Genomic DNA, 20,193 nt, shown 5'->3' with positions numbered 1-20,193 from the left:
CCCCAACCCCGCACCCCAGCCTCTGTCTCAGCGCCACGCTCCTCGGAGACCCTGCTGTCTTCCATCTCGGGGACCCCACCTGACCATCTGCCTCTACCTTCTCTCTCACCGCTTGCTCATTATCCTTGCTGTGTGTCTCTGGCACCGTCTGTCTGTCCGTCTCCCCGTGGCCCCTGGCTCCGTCCTTCTGCGTATTGCTGTCTTTCCAGCTCCTCCTGCACCCGCCACCCCTCGTGGCCACCCCGCTCAGCCCCTTCCACCCTTCCAGGGTCTCGGGGGCGGGGGGACGGGGGGTGGGAGCCGAGCAGGTGCTTGCCTGGCAGCTTGTGTCTCCAGGTCGGAGATGTCATTGTCCTTTTCTTGTGACTGGTCAGGGAGGAAGAAATGGAAAGGAGGATAAAAGAAACCATGGGAGCTGTTTGGTCAGCCCAGAGCCGCCAGGTTAACAGGGTTTTATGACCATTTTCTGCAAAGAATCTCTTTTTATGGTGCTGTAACTGGCGGCCCAGCTTGCCCGGCCCCGGTCAGCGGGTCAGGGTGGCCTCCCGCAGTGGCAGCCCTGGAGGGCTGGTGTGGGCCCGGCTGGCCTGGCCGGCTCGTGAGCCCGGAGCTCCCATACCCTGAAGGTCTGCGGCCGCGTGTGCCTCAGTGACCTGCTCCGGCACAGCAGGTTCGGAGGGCCTGGCCAGCCAGCCGTGGGGCAGAGGCCCAAGCCCTCCCGGAGTCGTGAAGTCCCCGGGGCCCCTCACTCCCTCGTGTGTGTGTGTGTGTGTGTGTGTGTGTGTGTGTGTGTGTGAGATGGTGTGTGTGTGTCTGTGTGTGTGATGGTGCGTGTGTGACTGTGGGCGAGGGTGCACACCATCATCTTGGCCTCCAGCTCCCTGCCATTGACCTTGCCACGTCTGCTTCCCACCATGCTGACCTGGCCACGCAGACCAGCCCTGTCGTGCCCCCCGACCCCGCACCTCACACCCCGCATCCCAGACTTTCCTAAGCACTGGGGCCAGGCCCGGGGCCAGGCAGGGCCATCGGGGGCAGGTCCCCACCGCAGCCGGCAAGTGCCCACTGTCTGCAGGGTTTCTCCCCACCGAGGAGTACTCCACCTGTCCTAGGGCCTCCCCATCTTCCCAGCTCCTCACCTTCCTTCCTTCCTTCTCATGAGTCAGTCCTTCCTTCTCTTGCCCTCCTTTTCAGGAACAAAGTGACAAAAGGCCTCCATTGGTCAGGAGTATCTTCCCTCGGGCCCCCAGGAGGAGGGAGAGGGTGGTGGCCCCTGCTACTCCAAGCCCCCACGGAGGCCGTCTTCCAAAGACACTGCTCTTCCTCACAGGGAATCAGCGAATGCAGCTTGCTCCTCCTTTTGTGCAAATAAGGAGCCTGAGGTCCAGAGGGGAGAGCTTGGCCCAGGCCACACCGCGGTCCAGGGCAGGGCCGGCTGGAGCTCAAGGCTGTGGTCCTCTTGCGGCGGAGGATGGGGTGGGCATGTGCCCAGCACGCTGTCTGATGCTGCTCTGTGGGGTTGGGCGGTAAGGGTTCGGGGTGGGAAGGAGGGCATCAAGGAGCATAGAAAGAGGGAGAAGGAGGAGGGGCGCCGAGGTATGAGAGCAACAGAGACAGAGGGCGATAGATGGCCAGTTGGCCAGCCCCTACCATGTGGCGGGGATCTCTTGTCCCCTGGGCTACCCCGTCACACAGCTCCCCTGTCAGGGAACCTACTACCTCCTCAGCAGTGTGACCTGCTGGGGGTGGGGGTTGGGGTGGGGCAGGGTGTACAGGCCACTTGGGCCACTCCCGGGAGCTGGAAACTTCCTCACTCCCCTGTGGCTCTCCCTGTGGGCTCAGCTCTGAGCTTTTTTTTTTTTTTTTTTTTTTTTTTCAGCTCTGAGCTTTGTATCCGTGCAGAGAAGCCTCCGGTCCGGGGCAGCCCTACAGAGATTTGGGATCCCCTGGAATCTAATGACCGACCATCAGGCAGGGCTCCAGTGTCTCTCGGTAGAGCACCACAGTGGGAGCCCGCTCAGAGCAAGGGACCGGATCTGCCCGGGCAGGAGGGGGCAGGGCTCCCAGTTAGGAGCTGCAGGCACTCCAGTGTACCAGGTACAAACACCTGAGTGTTCCCTCTTGCCCTCATCCATTCCATCACGTCTCAGACCCTGTTCCTGGCCGTAGCTTCTCTCCAGGGACCACTTGAACTGAGGGCTGCATCTCCCAAGGAAGGGCCAGGGCTCACTCTCACTGAGCTTCTAGAAAGTGAGATGACAAGAGCCTCTTTTCTTGAAAACAGCTGGTGCGTGAGGGGCAGAGAACACCGGGGTCACAGGCCACAACAGGACTTCCCAGACCATTGGAGTCAGCCCTCTAAGACCAGTGTGGCGGTGTGGGGCGGGGGACAGGCACCTCCATGCAGTGTCGAGTAGGTGGGACAGAGGTCTGGGCAGGCTCCTCGACATGGAAGAGGCTCATTTCCCTGGGCCATGGCTGGGTACTGACCTAGCCTACCTGGCCTGTGACATGGGGATGGGGACACCTCCTTGCCCTCCTCACAGGCCACAGCCCACGCACGGCCGCATAGCCAAGTAAAGGTTAAGAGAGTCATCCTGGAGTGTAGCTACTTGGCTTTCCGTCCTGGCTCTAGCATCTACAAGCTATGGTTGTGGTCAAGTCAATCTGTGCGCATGTCAGTTGCTTCATCTGGAAAATAGAGATGGGGAAGAGGAGCCGTGAGGGTGACATCGGTCAGGCTGGCAAAGGCTCAGAACGTTGTGTGTGCATCCTTAGTGCTCACTCTGCGCACGCTTGTCTGGAGGCAGGCCCGCCACGGGCAGCCCACGTCAGTCTGGATGGGAGCCACCAAGAACCCGTCAACCATGGCCAACAAATCGCCTCTGGTGAAGGCTTTGTGGCCTCAGAACCAGGGAGGCCTCGCCTACTCCCAACCCCTCAGCGACCTGCCCCCTCCCCCAAGTCCTAGGAGCCTGGGCTTCATGGAGCAGATGCCATGGGGGCTGGGTCACGGGGGCTGGGTCACGGGGGTGTAGGGGCCCCAAGAGCGGGAAGCAAGGAGGGGAGAGACGGGAAGACGGTCAGTGCTGGGAGCAGCAGGTGCAGAGACAAGGCGGGTGAAGGGTGGGAGGCCTAAGGAAGCATCGAGGCAGGCGGTAATGGGAGTGCTGGGTATGAGAAGAGGAGCTGGAAAACCGGGAAGCTCATGCTGGAGATCCTTCTTGCTGGGAAGGAGCCGGGCTGCAGAGAGCTTTGTGTGACCTTGACCTTTGCCCTGGGAATAGTGGGGACACGCTGATGGAATTTCAAAGCAGAGGAGATACAGGGCCATTTGGTGGTTTACAGAACTCGCTTTGGCCGCGGGGGTGGGACAGGGAGGGAAGTGGGGGGCACAGCTGCAGGTGGCCGTGGTTCAGACGAGGAGGCCTCGACCGGGGCGGGAGCAATGGCGATGGAGAGAAGTGGAAGGTGGGTAAAGAAGAATTAGTTGGTCCTGGTGAGGAAGGAGGCTCTGACGGTGACCCCAGATGCCAGCTCATTCTGGCTGGCCAGGCCTGTCTGGATCCCCACTGGCATGACGCCTCTCCAGTCGCTGGACCCCTGCCTAAGCCACTCCCCACCCCCCCAATCCACCCACACTTTCGCATGGAAAATGGGCCCCGTCCAGTTCCTCCAAACCACTGCGTCGGTCGTGGACCTCCCAGCAAAGGCGATTTCCCCAAATGTTCCCTGGCAGGGGAGGGGGAGCCATCAGGACACAGAGCCACCGTCCCATGGAATTCATAATGTCTTTTATTAATATATTATGCTACAAAAATATTTTTGGCAAAATAACATTAATAGCATCTTTCTTTGTCTTCTATATTCTTAAAGGACTCTTCCTGATAATTCACAGAGGTGAAGGGAGGAGGTGGTTAAACGAACAACGTCACCAATATCTTTCAAATACATTAAGATCTGAAGCTTGTGTCACATAATGAGAGTCAACTGGGGACCTTCTGCAATCTCTTTGAGGCCCAGGAATGGGGCAGGAGCTCCAGCTGCCCCTGCTCTGGCCTAGAACCTCCCCTGGCCAAGGGTCAGCCCCCGCTGCCCGGGCCACTGGGGCCCAAGATGCCACAGGGCCTCACCGATGTCCTAGACTCGGGCTCTGCCAAAGCCCACTTTCCCTGCAGCAGGTCTGGGATGGAGCAACCTTGAAGGCTTGCCCGTCTGTCACCTTCCCTGTCTGCCACATGCTCCGAACCCCGGGGAAGTCTCCCGGCCTGGGAGGAAAGCCGAGCACTGAGCCCGAAGAGGGGTGGTGCCTCACCTCTACAGAGCCCTGCGATTGCACATGCCATTCCTCCAGCCCCCAGCTCAGCTCACGCAGGAAACAAGGTCTCCATTTAACAGATGAGGAAGTGGAGGCTCAGGAAGGAGCAGGTGCTTGCCCAAGGTCACCCAGCAAAGTGAAGGAGTATCCAGAGCGCCTCTGGAGAGGAGGAGCCAACAGCTGGAAACAGCATGAGGAGATCGGAGGGTATGCTGATACTCCCGGAAAGGGCCAGGAGGGGGGCTGATCAGTCCTCGTGACCCCTCCCTACCGGCCCCCAAGGTCAGGGGCACGGGGGAAGGAGTCCCGGGCTGGGGCCGGGGGCCCTGGGTTCTATTCCAGCCCTCCCCCAGCACCCAGAGGCCCCCTTGCCTCAGGGTAGCAGGCAAGCCTGCCAACTGACGTCAGGCCTGGCTGGGGCGTTGAAGAACGGGGGTGTGAGGCTGGAGAGATTCCTGAACCCTACTGTTGAGACAGCCAGCCCGGGTGATGTTTTTGGCTGCATAGATGAATTTTTGTTAAAATAACAATGTTCAAAGAACCTGAGCATTACGGAGCCAGGAGGGACCCTCGATGTCATCTACACCAGTCCCCTGCCAAGACTTCAGCTCTCATACCACATCTCCAGCCAGCGGGCCTACTGCCCTGCTCACACCTCCTGCGACAGGAAACTCACCACCTGCAGGGGACAGCTTTGGCTTTGCAGGGAGTATTCCACTAGCAGAGCTAAGGTCTTGGTCTCTCCTTTCCGCTCTCCAGCTCTTTCTTCTTCCTTCCCTCTCTACACGTCTATTGAGTGTATCAAATGAGGATACGAAGACGAATTTACATGACCCCTGCCACCCAGGACCTCACGGTCCGATAGGAGGGAAGATATGCTATTACAGTCCCAACACTGGTCAGTGGGTGCTGTGATAGATGTTAAAGAAGCAAAAAAAAAAAAAAAAAAAAAAAAAAAAGAATCACAGGGGCCTCCCTGGAGGAAGTGCTATATGAGTTAATCTTCAAAAAATGAGGACTTGGGGAAAGAGAAGGGAGTTTCCAAGTCCAGGGAGTAGAAACATCCTATCTATTCTAGAAATGACAGGATTTAGTCTGGTCAGGCACAGAGTGGGAGATGGGAGATGGGCTGGCAAAGTCAGCAGGGCCCGATCACGGAGGGTCTGAGGACTTCTGTTCTTATCCCACAGGCACTGGAACACTATCAGCAGCCCCAGCTCTGCTCTCTCCACCCAGGATGCCATCAGGGCTGCAGTTCCAGGCAGAACTGCCCTTGTCCTACATGGTGGTGTGCATAGACTTTCCTTTCGATGGAGGACCATTCTTTGGGATCCACTGTGATGAGGGCACCAGGCTGGAGACTGGGCAGGTGGAATCAGGGTCCCGAGCCCTGGGGCTTGCCCAGGCCTAGCTGAGGCGAGGCAGTAGACAGCAGAGCATTTCGTATGAGAAAAACCAGCTCATGGTTATTTGGCGTCGAGGCAAATTTGCCAGTCAGTGCAAGTTTCCACGCGTCATTGGCTCTGGACCTTGGCATCTCAGCTGGAGGGGACCTTGTTCTGCTGCTGCAGAACAGCCTGGAGGAAGACTAGAAGGACGTGACCATACTGGCAGCTTCTAGAATGTCCCTGGGTCATTGGGTCAGTGTTCCTGAGACAGGAGACCTAGGGCCACCACTAACATGAGGCCTAACCTCAGGCAGGTCACTCAGCCTGCTGGGTCTCATCCTTCTATCTTGTCTGCCACCTGAAGGTCTAACATGAAAGCCCTAAGAAAAGTACACGATGCTCTCAGAGCCACAGGGGCGTTTTATGAGGCCAGGCATATAGAACATGCTGGAAAATATGTCAGCAGTGGTGGAGAGATCATCCAAAGGGTGTAAGTGGGAATGGATGGTGTGGTGGTTCCCTGGCTCAGGATGAGAGGATTCAGCGCCCCGGCCCTGCAGGTTTCCACTGACGTGCCGCTGGTCTTCTGGGACGTGAACCAGCAAGCTCCGTTGTTTCCGGCCCCGGCCAGTGGGGGGGCCGTAGGGGTCACCGAACCCAGGCTGCCGATGTCTGATCCACATGGCTCAGGCCGTCCCCTCGGACATGCCTACCTGATGAACCGGCCCAGCCACCTGCAGCCTTCCATCTTTCTTTAAACACTTGAGCGCTTGCTGGAGGGGAACTTTGGAATCTCTCAGTCTATCCAGAGGAGGGATCTGGGGAAGACGAGGGCTGAATCTGTGGTCAGGGGCCTGGGTAGGAGAACCTCTAAGGTTCCTTCCAGGAACCTGCGATTGGGCTGCTTGTTCCACCTCGATGACGAGGAGTTCCTCCCGGCCAGCAATGGTGCGTGGATGAGGCCTCAACACAGAGCCTGGCACCGCGGGTGCTCAAGAGGCACACACCATGTTGCTTTACCTCTCTGGCCCCGTGCCTGGCACAGATCTGGGCATGCAGTCAGGTACCTGGGCTGTTCACCCAAATGCTTCAATTTTAATTAACCTCAGCTTGGTCTGAGTGCATCTCATGCCACACTCTGCCCCGAACAGAGAGAAATCTGGCCTGTGCGCTTCTAATTCCTCGACACTTATCTCATCCGCAGAGTGCTCCACACGATCTGTTTGATGTCCAACAGGCCTTCTGAGCCTGCTTTATAAGTCAGCTAAGCCCCTTCCCACTCAGAAATAGGAAGTCACATCTCTGCCAAAGATAAACGGACTCCAGCCCTGGTGGGGTCAAGTTCAGTTTACAACGTGATGCCCATGGGGCTGGCTGGACCCTCTGAACAGATCTCAGGGCTCCTGCCAGGTCTCAAGCTCAAACATGTCCGTCCAGGGCTGTGATGAAAAGAATTTAGCTGCCGGCCAAGATGCTCACAGGACCTCTGACCATCCAGAGCCGCTCAGAGTTCTGTCTCAGAAGGGAGACAGCTGCTGGGCTGGGCACAGTGGCATTGGGTCCAATCAGCCAGTGCCAGGCCTGCCAGGGAAACCCACGGCGTGCTGATGCTGTGGAGCACTGGGCTGGGAGTCAGCAGACCTGCCCAGCTGTGTGGCCTTGGGGAGGTGCCTCCCCTTTCTGGGCCTCGTTATTTCTCTTACTGTCATTATCTGTCAAATGAGGGGCCCTTTTGACTGTTGGGTTCCAAAACTCTGTGATGAGCTGCCAGCCAGTGAGGATTTAGGGCCAGGAGGCAGCCAGCCGGGACTCTCTGCTTTCTCAGCTATGGCCTTGGAGGCGGAGGAGTAGGGTCAGTCTCTCTGAGTCTCAGTTGCCTGCCTGCCTCCGTTTGGCTGCTCTGCCTCCCCAGCTGCCCCAGCTGCCAGCCACTGATTTGATAAGAAAGCCTCTCATCGGCTCCGAGATAGACAAGTTGGGGCGTGGGACTATGTGGCACAGGCTGCTGGCTGAGCCCTTCGTTCATAGGGACCAACATGAGGGACTGTGGCCCAGTGGCCTCTTGGGCTGGAGCAAGGAGGCTGTGCTGGTCCATTCGGGTGAGATCTGCCTCCCTGGAGCTTCCCAGGTGGAGAGAACATGGGAAAACATGGTCCAGGGGACGAGCATCGCTTCTGAATCACACTGACCTGGGGCCGCGTCCCAGCTAGGTAACCTTGAACAAGTCCATTTATCTATTTGGGGTGGGGGGCTCAGTTCCTCATCTGTGAAATGGGGACACATCTCACAGAACGTCATGAGGATCAGTGATAAAGTGAGTGTGCAAAGTGCCTGCCACGCTGCAGGCTTTGGACTAGCGGTGGCTTACATTAAGATTATTACCATGCGACTCCTAGAGCCCCTGTCCCTAAAATTGTCCTTCTGTGCCCACTCCTGTCCTTTGGCCCAGCTCACTCTGTTTGGCCGTGACTTCAACAAGCTCTTTGATAAGCCATGCTTATAGAAGATTAATGAAGCCAGAACAGAGGGGTCTGGATTCACACCCGGGGTCTCCCACTTGCTGCATGACCTTGGGCAACCACATTCCTCTCTTTGGATCTCAACTTAACCATCTGTCACCGAGGGCTGGGGGATGACCTCCCTCAGTACCAGCCGCGCCCCCTACCCCCATACTTTGGTCCAAACACTTACCAAGAGCTCTGGAGGGCCAGTTCACAGACACTCCGGGTTTTCGAAATAGCAGCATTCTTTCCTAAAGTATCTTCCCGCCCTCGGATGCACCCAGGGGAAGGAAGGATCGTCCGTTCACATCTCTGGCTCCCAGATCCAGCTTCACAAAAGCTAAGCCTGTCTGCCTGCCCCTGTCTCTGAGGTCCCGTGGTGGGAGAAGCCAAACCCAGACACGGAGGCTTCTGCTGGTCTAGGAGCAAGCCAGCTCCAAGCCACAGTCTGCCTGAGGCTGCAGGCGTCCTGGCAGCCTGGGTTCACTCCCTGGGTTGGCGTTGGGGCTAATTAAAGGGTTAACATAGGCCACATAAAAATAGTTTTATCGGTAGAATAAATACATTTTTCTTTTTTAATATGGACACGTATTTTACAAAAGAGCCCCATAGCACTATGGGAAATTAAGATCCTTCTACAAAAAAGAAGATGTAACCTGGGTACAGTAAAGCTCTACCGTTCTAAGGATCCCGCCTGGACCGCCCGCGAGGGCCGGGCACCCGGCGGTGGCAGCGGGGCCAGTGGGGGCGGCTGCGGTCCCCTGCGGTCCCCTGCGGCTCCTGGGCTCCTGGGCTCCTCGGCGGCGGGTCAGGAAGGCCCGAGGCTGTGCAGCAGGAGGGGGGCGGCGACGCCGGCCAGGACGGCGCGGAGGAGGCCCGGGGCTCGCTGCAGGCGGCCGGGCGCTGAGCGGCTGGTGGGCGCCGGCTCCTCCCGCGGCTGGAGTGGCTCCGAGGGCTGCGGGGGCCCGGCTGGGCGGGCGCTGGGCGTGGGCGGCGGGGGCGGCGGGGGCGGCGACGCGGCGGTGCTGCGGGGACACAGAGGGCGGCCGGTGACGGGGGGACAGAGGGCGGCCGGTGACGGGGGACAGAGGGCAGCCGGGTGACCGAGAGACAGAGGGCGGCCGGGTGACGGGGGGACAGAGGGTGGATGGGTGACGGGGGGACAGAGGGCGGCCGGTGACGGGGGACAGAGGGCAGCCGGGTGACCGAGAGACAGAGGGCAGCCGGGTGACGGGGGGACAGAGGGTGGCCAGGTGACCGGGGGAGAGAGGGCGGCCGGGTGGCGGGGGGACAGAGGGCGGCTGGTGACGGGGGGACAGAGGGCGGCCAGGTGACGGGGGGACAGAGGGCGGCCGGGTGACAGGGGGCTAGAGGGTGGATGGGTGAGGGGGGACAGAGGGTGGACGGGTGATGGGGAGACAGAGGGCGGCCGGTGACGGGGGGACAGAGGGCGGCCGGGTGACATGGGGACAGAGGGCGGCCAGGTGACAGGGGGACAGAGGGTGGACGGGTGAGGGGGGACAGAGGGTGGACGGGTGACGGGGGGACAGAGGGCGGCCGGTGACGGGGGGACAGAGGGCAGCCGGGTGACCGAGAGACAGAGGGCGGCCGGGTGACGGGGGGACAGAGGGTGGACGGGTGATGGGGAGACAGAGGGCGGCCGGTGACAGGGGGACAGAGGGCGGCCGGGTGATGCCCACAGCCTGGCCCTGGGCTCGGGCCTGAGGCTCAAGGAGGCCTTAGGGGATCTGTGTGCCTATAAACCGGGGTGGAGACAGGGAGCTGGGCACGGAAGCCAGCGGCCCCCAGCCTCGCAGCCGCCCACTGTGCCCCCGAGGCCAGGTGCCCGTGTTACCGCGCACACGGGCCCCAGGGGCAGGAATACCTAGGGCGCCGTGGAGGAGCTGGCCTGGTCACCCCCGGGCAGTCAGGGCCGTGGAAGAACTGGACCTGGGTCACCCCTGTGGCAGTCGGCTGCACCTGTGTGCGCAGGTGCTCCCCTGCCATCCCTCATCCCCACCCCGCCCCAGCCCGAATCCACAGGAAACAAACTACACAGCCACCTCCACTGTCCCCTCCCTCCTGATCACGGCTCCCAGGTACTGTCATCTCTCTGACCTCAAAACAAACCTTCACAGTGGGTCTCATCACCCCCTTCCCCAGACGAGAGAGCCGGGGCTCAGGGAGGCTAAATGCCCCAGGTCCCGGGAGGCCCGGGACAGCCACCCTCTACGTGAGCACAGGGAGGCTGAGGGAAAGCCACGATGAACTTATAATAGAAGAGTCCGGTTTTGGAGGGAATGGATGGTTGGCTCAAGAGAACCTATGAAAGAGAGAAAGAGGGAGGGAGAGACAGAGAAGTAGGGAGATTGAGTGCAGGAGAGCCTGCTGGCTGAGCACAGCACCCAGCGCCATGGAGAGCTGCAGAGGGTGGGGCCAGGTGGGGTGCAGGACCCAGTGACCGGCTCAAGTCCTGGAAAGAGAGAAGGGCATGATCAACAAAGAGAGGGTCAGGGACCGAAGAAGAGGGGGTAAGGACAGACAAGGACAGAGGAATAACCCAAAGAGGCCTCGGGGATAGAAGGCTCCAGGAGGGTGCTGGGCCCCACGGGCTCTCATAGAGCCCTGGGCGGGGGAGGCAGATGGAGATGCAGACAGAGCACCTGACAAGTCCCATCAGAGCAGAGGGGCAAAGGTGGGAGGGGAAGTCGGGCAGGGGGCACACAGAGGGGCCCCTGTTCAGGGCAGGGCCGGGAAGGCCTCCTGGAAGAGGTGACAAAGCAGTCAGCCTGAAGACAGAGTGTACCTTGCACGTGCTGAGAGTGCTCCTGGTGGCCAGAGAAGTAGCAGACCCAGCCTGCGGCAGCTCTGCACCAACACGTAGTAGATGTTAACCCCTCGTCCTCATGGCAACACTATGAGGCAGGTCTGCCTCTTATGCCCATTTTACTGATGAGGAAACCAAGGCAGGAAGAGGTGGAGTAACTTGCTCTAGGACTCAGGAAGGCTGGGATCTGAACCAGGCACACAGAGGTGTTGGCTAGCAGCTGCTGCACGGGCACGAACTCGTCCCTCCCTGGGTGCTGTGCTTGGGCAGCCTCCTCCATGTGGGACACAGCCCTCCCCAGTAGGTGGCTCACTCGCTGGGTTCCTGGAGGCCCCCCTCTACCTTGGGCCACACTTGCATGTGCTAGGCACAGGGTCTCAACAATGGCCACAACCCGTGGGAGCTCTGTACTCATCACCACCAAGGTCCAGCCCCTTGACATCGTGGCCAGACACCTCGCACACAGCCTGGCTCAGCCTCAGGCTGGGAGGGTATACGGGGGAGCCTGGGGTCTCCATGCACACCCCTGCCTCCAAGCAGGCTGGGACCTCTGCTCTGCGAGTGGGTGTCCAAACGCCCCAGTCAGGGAGAAGCTCCTTGCTCCCTGGCCTGTCCCTCGTTCTCTACTCCTGGTCATGCTCCAGCCACAAGAACCTGCCACACGCGAGGTTCTTCTCAACCTGGCACCTACACTTGCCATGTACTGGGTTCCTCTATCTTTAGAAGCAGCGATCAGGAGAGGGAGCATGTCACGCGCCATGGACAGAGGGAGGATGCTCCTGGGGGGGACACTGTGCCTGCGGAACAGAAGCCACCAGGTGGCTGGTACTGCGCCCCATGAGCCACAGCGCCCGGCAGATGACGCCCCACCCTGTACCAGCCTGTGGAGCACCGGGACCCCCCACAGCCTGGGGCCGGCCGGCCTCACCTCTCCTGGCTCTGCCCGCACACACCACCCTGTCCAGTCACACTGCCGGTCCTGCTGCCATTTCCAATCCGCCTTTGAAGGCCTGGCTCAGCGTCTCCTCGCTTGGAGGCCTCTTTGCTGGGTCCCCCTCCCCCAGGGCCTCCAAGGAGAATTAAGGTTCCCACAAACCCTGTACGTGTGTCCCTGATGGAGCTGCGTCATACCTATTTCTGCATCCGAGGCTTGAATGGGCTCCTGCGTGGGAAGTGCTGAGAGCAGTGCCCGGCCCGGCAGCAAGCCCTGCAGGCTTTGGCTCTCTCCAGCATCACTGTTTGTCCGTGTCTCTCCCACTAACCGCCTCCTGGGAGCCAGCAGACACTGCTCCTGTACATGTCACCTCATTCTCCCCATTTCTGGGATGAAGGGACAGGTGCAGGGGCTCAGGCTACAGATGTATACCCGTCAGAGGGCACCGGGGTGCAGCCTGGCGCTTCCTGCTGAGACCTGGAAAACCTGTGTGTGGAGGCTCCCCAGGGTGGGAGGCGAGGCCCACTTGGCTGCAGGGGCGGGGGGGGGGGCGGCGTTCCTGTGCCCATGCCTCTGCCTGAGCCCCTTCCCTGCCTTTCTCTTCTAACGATGAGAGACATTCCAAACTCTACACAAAGAGTCCATGACGGACCCTTCCCAGCGGCTGCCCTGTCCTTCCAGCCTGAGAGTCCAGGAGGCTGGGGGCCCCGGCCTCAAGAGAGAGGCAACGGCCGCCTGGGGTGCCCGGAGCGGGGACCCAGGCTGGCTCAGCCAGCCCCGCCATCAGAGGGACCATCAAGTTGGACTTATGAAAATTATGTCTCGCACAGAGCCCCAAGGCTTTTGCTTTCACACTTTGAAAACCAAAGATGCTCACCAACCCCCCCTTGGAGCCTGAGCGGGGGTTTTATTGCTTGGAAGGGGTCCCAGGGAAATGGGGTGGGGTGGGAAGAAAGCCCTCCCAAGTGGCCCCCCTCCCGGCCCCCTCTGCTCACAAAGCTCAGTCCCCGGGTCCAGATCGCCCGCTCGCCCCCAGGCGCATACGGGGGAAACCGTCTCCTGGCGAAGCGGCCTCAAAGCCAAAGCAAACACTGAGTGTTCCCAGGCTCCGCGGGCGGCTGGCACCTCGGGCCGAGTCTGCGCCCAGCCCGCCGGGCCCCTCGCACGGGGACGAGCCTCGCCGCCTGGGTGGAAGGCTGGAGCCCCGTTCTAGCATGCCCTGTGTCCCTGTTTGCCGTGCCTTTGGGGCGAGTCCTGCCTTCTCGGCCTCGGTTTCCCCGCCTGTACGAGGAAGGAGCAGAAGCAGACCCCTGCATTTTAAAATGTTTTCTGGCAGCCGAAGCCAGAGGGAGATCTCAGGCAGAGGCCCAAGGTGTACGGCCCGGGGAAGGCGGGCTGGGGCTTGACACAGTGTCGGCCGTCAGCCCACTGAGGCCCTCCAGGGGCTTCCTGGAGCCCGCAGGCCGCTCTGCACCTAGAAGGTCTCCAGCAGCTGGGTGCCCGGGGTCGCGGAGGATGGAGTGGAGAGGGGGCTTGGGCGTGCAGGGCCCGGCTGGCGGGTGGTCCTGCTGCCCGGGGTGCAGCTCTCGGTGCCGTCGGCTGGAGGAGACCCGCTGTGGGTCTGGTCTGGCCTCGGCCTCTCTGAGCCAAGCGGGCCAGAGGCCGCAGAGATCTGAGGCGACAGGCCCGCCTGCAGCCCGATGTCCCCATGTCTGAGGCCCACGCCTGCCTCTGCCTTTGGCCTCACGGCCTTCTCCGCCGGAGAGGCCCTCCCGATCCCCGCAGCCCTGGCTGACCGATTCCTTCGAAGGCACGGGAACGCTGGCTGGGGCTCCAGGGCTCCTCCAGCCACACCAGGCCGGGGAGCTGTCTCTGCCTGGCCATGATCTAGGCCTCTCAGGCTCTGTCCCCCCGGCTCTCACCGTGGGACCCAGAAGCCCTTCCTCCCCAGTGGCTCATTCAAGGCTCGAAGCCTAAGACAGGCTAAGGGCCCATGAGCAGCACCAGCAAGGCGGGGGCAGGGGCGGGGGCGGGGGCAGGGGGACAGCATCTCAGACCAGAGCAAGCCTCCCCAGCAACTCTGGAGACCACGGCCACCGAGGGTCACCAGGGCCACCTACCAGTGCAGCACTGCGTGTGCACCCTCGTTTACTCTCCAGGCATCAGAGTGAGCACCAGGGAGGGCTGGGGTCTGAGGCCCACTCTGCCTGCATGCTGTGCTTTCATTCTCGGAGCAGTCCTGTTTCCCATGTCTCACGGGGTATCGTCTAGCTCTGTCTCAGGGTATTCTGGCCTCACACAGAGATGCTGAGCACGCCGGGCCCTCCTAGAAGGTCTGGCTCTGCCAGGAGAAACGAGCTGGGGAGCCTCAGGCAGGATGAACAGGCCAGCGAGAGGTGTGCAGAGCTCACACGGGGGCCCAGGGGGTGGAACGTGGTGTTTCTTCCCCTTCGAGGGGGCCCCGGACATCTGCTCAAACCTCGGGGAACGGGAGGTCTGGAGGACAACGACACACTGTGTGTGTGCCGCCCTCCCTCCTCTGCACGGAGCACCCACAAGGCCCGGGGTCTGTCTAGACTGACGCCAACCTATGCCTTGCTGCCGGCCACGCCCAGCCCTCGGAAGGAGCTCTCTTCCTGCACCTGCCTCCTCGAGACTGTTTCTGTCCTGCTGGCCCAGCACGCTGCTCCCCCGTCTCTCCAGCCCTCCGCCCCCATCACATGCTCACACACCCCAGCTGTGCTCTGAGAGAGCAGCAGGGCTGGCGTGACCTTCAGAGACCCGGCAAGGCCCTAACTGCACAAAAAGAGAGACAGAGGATGGTCATAAGTCCCACATCTCGTGACCTGGGAAGGAACCCTGTCCTGCCACCCCCGCTCCTGGCCCTCAGATGTGGGGCTCCCTGAGAGCTCTGTGCCGTTGCTACACAGCCGTCTGCAGACACACGCTTGGCCCTTTCCACGGGTCCTCATAAATCACCCTGCCAATGGGCTGCTGCTTCTCTAAGCTTCCTCTATGTTTCTGTCTTGGGTAATGAGGGGCAAAGGGAGGCCGGCTTGTTCCAGGCGGTGTCCTGGCCAGGCGCTTGTGGCCTCCACCCCAGTGCTCTCCTGCCTTGTCTCACTCATGCATGCGGTCAGCAAACCCTCAGCGAGGCCCCTGGCAGCCAGAGAAGCCCAACCCAGATCTGGTGCCCAGAGCCTCCAGGCTTTGGAACACAAGTGAGGAACTGTGCTAAGACAGGAGCACTGGCTGGGGGCTGGGGGGTGTAGGAGAGAGAGAAGGGGCACAGCCAGTGAGGATGCAGGGGACCCTTGGAGGCAGGGGCGGGAGGGGCATCTGTGTGGCCACGGGTGACTGTGACCCTCAGCATTAGTCAGACCTGGGTGGGGGCTCTGACTCCAGAGCTCACTTGCTGTGTGGTCTTGGACAAGTTACCTGACCTTGCTGGGCCTCAGTTTCCTTGTTTGTCAAACAAAGCTTACTTCTGAGACTATTGACAGGCCCTGGGGCATGAGGGACGTAAGAGCCTGCTGCGGTGCCTGGCACAGAGTGGGGGCTCAGCCATGTGTTCTCATGCCCACCCTCGGCAGAGGGAAAAGCAAGAATGAAAGTGGGAGGTGGGCCAGGCATGGCCGGTGGAGGCGCAGCACACAGCCTGGCGAGGACCGGGCCTGCAGGAGGGGCAGCCTCAGGCAGGAGGAGAGGCCGCGGCTCTGCATCCAGGCTGAGCAGCGGGACGCTCACTGGCGGGGGCAGGGAGCAGTGAAGAGTCTCAAGCTGCTAGGGGCAGGTGCGCTTGGGGCTGCACCTGCTGCAGGGTCACAGGGGGAGGATGAGCCGGAGAGGTGATGGATGGCTGCGGCAGGATTTGGGGGCAAGGAAACGAGAAAACTTGGAGTGGAATCATGGCTCCAAGGCTAGAGGGGCCACAAATGGGCCTTGGGTTGCTCCTCGGAGAGCTCTCCTCTGCTCCCTCTCAGAGAACCAAAACTTGGGAAACCCCAGGGGGGCAGGTGAGTCCCCCCAGAATGACAGAAGCTGTGCCCTCCCTAGGCCTCTCGAGGAGCTCAGGGCCTGCTTCCCTGAGGAACATCGAGAACTCAGACAGGGTGCCCATCCGTGGAAGCTTCCTTCTCCAACCCAACCAGATGGAAGAAAGCCATCCAACCACAATTTACCTGTTAGGTTGGAGAAAGAGCTCCCTCTTGCCAAAGAAAAGCTATTTTCTTCTCCTGAAGCCAGGCTCTGTTTCAGAGCTACGTGTTCTGAAAAGGAAACTGCTTGGAGTCGTTTGACAAAATTTATCTTTCAGAAGTGGTTAGGGCTGGGAGTCTGCTGCTGGAGTCCACAGCCAGCCTCCCGTCACCTCATGGGCCAGGCCCACCGCTGGCTGAGGCTCATGGTTGTCCCATCAGGTTGACGAGGGTCCTGAGTGACCCTCCTGGGGCTCTTCACGGGCTGCCAGTGCCTCCACGTGCCCCGCTCCCCCTGCAGCCCGCAGGCCCTCCCCAGCGCCGAAGTGGCTCTCTGACGTGACTGCATGTCTCTGCTCCCGGCTTGGAGGGGGCGGCCCGTGCTGGGCATGGGACCCAAATATGTCACAGCTCAGGTAGCTACGGCGGTGCCTCTGCCTTGGGCCGGCCAGGCTGGCCTGGGCTCCACAGAAGTCCATTTCCCGGGAACCCAAGTCAGATGCTTTGAAACCAAAGCCCAAAGGAGCAATGGGCTCTACTCCTACTTGCTGGAAGTCTTTTTAGAATAGCACACATCCCAAACCTTAGGAGAGTGGACTGCACTATGTCAGCTTTTTGTCATTGACTCAGAGACCTGGCTGCAGGAGGACCATGAAATCCATGGGGCAGGAGGCAGCCCCTGGTGGCTTGAGTGACCCTGGACAGACACTCCCACCCCCCCAGCCCGTAAACGCAGAACTGGCTTCACATCTCCCAAAGCCACTGAGACGACTCTCCAGTGCACATTCAACCCAAGGGTGGATTCAACACACGGCTTCCCAGGCCCGTGCAGGGCAGGGTCACATTTACAAGGTCTGCAGTGGGGCCTGGCCGCTCGTTTACCCCAGATGATTCTTTCTGGGGATGCTGACGAAAACCCAGATGATAATATTCAGGGTTCTGACTCTGAGTTTCCACAGGCCTACTGCTGGGACACGAGGTCACTCCCTGGGACACCCTGGCTGTTCTGGTGACACTGTTCACTAAGCCCTGGGATTCCTACCCTGAAGTGGAATTGAGGGAGACTGTTCTGTATGATGGCCCTGCCGGCGGAAGCTGGGAGATGGCATCCTGGTTACAGCAGGAGCTTTGGTGACAGACAGGTTGAGAGGGTGGCACAAGGGGTGGCAGGTGCACATAGAAAGGGGACGGACAGGTATTGGCACAGTAGGATGATCTCTGCACATGCCCACTCTCAACATCGCTCACCGTAGATCCCCCACGCGCTGCCGAGGTGAGGCCCAAGCATGAAGGTCATCACCGGCCTTCTTTCTGCACCCTCCCTGCCCGGGTGTCAGCCACTCAGACCTCTGGAGACAGGGAGCTCACACCCTTCCGATGCAGCCAGCCTGCTCTGTGCTCTCCTAGTGCCACCTTCTGGCCCCGGGGCGGGGGGGCAGACACAGGCTGCTTTGCCCCCCAGGTACATCCAGGGAAGCTAAAGGAAAAGTAGACTTTTGTCCAGTGCACCTGAGCGAACTTTCTATTCTCTTACCTTTTGAAATGGAAAAAAATGTACTTGCTCTCATTTTGAGAACAAAAATGAAAAATCAGACGCGAGCATGCTCTGCAAACCCTGCAGGAGGAACGGGAGGGGCCTTTGTGAAGGGATGCGGTCAAGCTATGCTGGAAGTTTCTGCTCAAGTACCCAGCTGGCCCACTTCCCCTGGAGCTAGGCCCACGGAGGGCAGGGGGCCCGGGCCCGGCGGGGGGCGGCTGGGAGAGGCCTCCAGCCCTGACAGGCAGCGCCGTGCCCGCTCACCTGTCCTCGAGGCGGACCCACAGGTCATTGAACTGCCGCGGCCGCTGCTGCTTGTTCTGCCGCTTGTGCCACTTCTTCTGCCGCCCAAACTCCTCCAGCTGGCTGAGGCTGTCAGGGAGCAGGAGGTGTGGGGACAGGGCTGGGTCCTCCTCCTCAGGCGGGACAGTGGGGGTCGTCGATGGCGCGGTGGGGACGGCGGCGGCGGCGGGGGTGGCTGGGGCCGGGCTGGCCGAGGTCCCCTCGGGTGGGGGTGCAGGGCTCCGGGTGGCGGGGCTGGGGAGGAACAAGAGCACATGAGGTGCACTGTGGGCTGGGCACTCACGCGTGACATGGATGCCACCCAGTGGGAAGGCTGTCGCCGCAGGAGAGGGTGCCGGGAGCCCCAGGAAAATCAAGTCGGGTGTCGAGAGATGGAGGTCTGAGTCCTCCCACTGAGGGACTCCAGGCGCCGGGCACTCTTCTAGCAATTGGGCAAAAGCAGTAACCAAACCAGGTCCCTGTCCTCAGAAGTGGAAGATGGACAGTAAGAGTGGCAGATGCTGAGAGCCCCTGCGGAGGGCAGGAGAGGCAGGAGAGGGAGTGTGGGGGTGCAGGGTGCCAGGCAGGGGGGGGTCTGGTCACTACCGGGTGACATTCGTGCCCAGACTCTGGGAGGGGAGGGAGCGAGCCGCAGGCAGGTCTCTGGGGGGACATATCTGACCTCCGTCAGGGTCTTTCACCCCACACACTGGCTGAGCAACTTGGGGCAAGTGACCTAACTGTGTGTGCCTCCCTCCTGCTCTGCAAAATGGGGATGCCACAGCCTGCACTTCCGGGGGGCATCAGGAGCGTTTCCTGAGTTACCACACGCAAAGCCCTTGGCACAGTGACCGGAGAACAGTCAGCAGCCGAAATGTTTTAGGAACTTACATCACTCATTCAATATCATTAAATATGGATGTGGTCGCGTCTATCATTCATCCAACCACCACCCATCCGTGCGTTCAACATCAACTTCCTGAACACCTCTCTGGGGAGGCCGGGCAGCGTGAAGCCCGTGAGAGCTCCGGGGGGAGGTAGATGGACGTGGGTTTGCATCCTGGCTCCGCAGCTTGCAGGCTGCATGGCCCAGGGCAGGTGCCATGGTCGCCCCGAGTAACAGGAAGCTCGACGCCGGCAGTAGTCATACCACCACCTACTTCATAAGCTTGTCACGAGGATGAAGGACACGAGGTCTTAACACAGTGCCTGGCACATAGTGAGCATTTCTTTAACGTCAGCCGGCAAATAAAGGGACTTGGCTGGGTGGGCACGGAAGCACTGATTAGGTGTGTGTTTGTGCAATTCACGTTCCATACAGCGCCATGTACACAGGTCTCCTGGCCTGGGGACATCCTCTGCTCCTGTCCCTCTTCTTCTTTCCTCTCTGTGGCCCCGACACACTTTCCCTGGAGGACATGAGACCCCGAGGAAGGCTGGACGTGGTGCGGGGAACCACACAGGTGCGGTGGCACCCGAGGCGGCATGCAGCCAGTCCTCCTCCTCCTCCACTCCCGTGTGCACATGGGGTGAGGGGCTTCTCTCTCCTTGAAGGAGGGAAGGCCATCAGCTGAGCCTGCCCGTCCCCAGCCCCCACAGCAACCCCAGATTCCCAGGGTCCAGGAGATGTTGCAGCTGCTAGGGAGATAATTCAAAACAGGCAGACAAAAAGATGGATCCAGGAAGCACCTGTGGCCGATGATGGCTTTTATTGTTGGGGCCTCCTCAGCATCCCTGCCCCTGGCCCCACCCGCAGGATTTCAGCGTGTGCTGGAGGCTCGGGCTGAGAGCTCTCAGAGCAGGGCCGGGCAGGGGGGCGGCCTTCCTCTGAGATGAATAGGAGCCCAGGCAGCCTCACCTGCCCGTCTGCCCACCCCGCCTGGCCTGGACAGACACAATGGGCTTCGAGATGAAGTCCTTGGGGCCGTGAAGGGGAGCGTGAGGAATGCCCTTGTCCCCGATGCTGCCTTGGGTCCCTCACTCCTCCAACACACCCCTGCTCTGGCCCAGGGTGGACTGCTTTGTGCTGCACTCCAATATTCAGGAAGAATGGTCTCATCAGGTTGACTCAGAAGAGGAAAGAGTCCAATGTGAGGGAGCTTTAAGTTCCTCTAGAAGCGCCACGGAGACAGCGGAGAGCAATGGCCCAGGGCTAGGAGACCAGAGGCTCCAAGCTCCTGGCAGGCATGGGGGGCAAGCCTCATCTCTGC

General features: G+C 60.5%; 1 protein-coding gene across 11 annotated transcripts in view; it reads right to left on the bottom strand.

Moving 5' to 3' along the window:
• Nucleotides 1–1,269: 1,269 nt before the first annotated feature.
• The window catches only part of TRABD2B (TraB domain containing 2B), a 213,615-nt gene continuing 194,691 nt past the window's right edge, over nt 1,270–20,193 (bottom strand). The window contains exons 6-10 of one of the 11 annotated variants that reach the window (XR_013350368.1): nt 17,966–18,238; nt 17,699–17,779; nt 12,166–12,302; nt 11,014–11,831; nt 9,708–10,680 (exon numbers count right to left, since the gene is read on the bottom strand). Coding sequence is in view for 7 of the 11 variants with exons in the window: in XM_077845029.1 (XP_077701155.1) it covers nt 8,889–9,232; nt 12,166–12,302; nt 17,699–17,779; nt 17,966–18,238 (835 nt within the window). In the remaining 4 variants the exon portion in view is untranslated. The other 10 variants (XR_013350369.1, XM_077845029.1, XR_013350367.1 and 7 more) reach the window with 10 other exon arrangements.

Source organism: Canis aureus, chromosome 13 (assembly GCF_053574225.1).
Source record: "Canis aureus isolate CA01 chromosome 13, VMU_Caureus_v.1.0, whole genome shotgun sequence".
Taxonomy (NCBI): Eukaryota; Metazoa; Chordata; class Mammalia; order Carnivora; family Canidae; genus Canis; species Canis aureus.
This window is presented reverse-complemented; position numbering and strand designations above follow the sequence as displayed.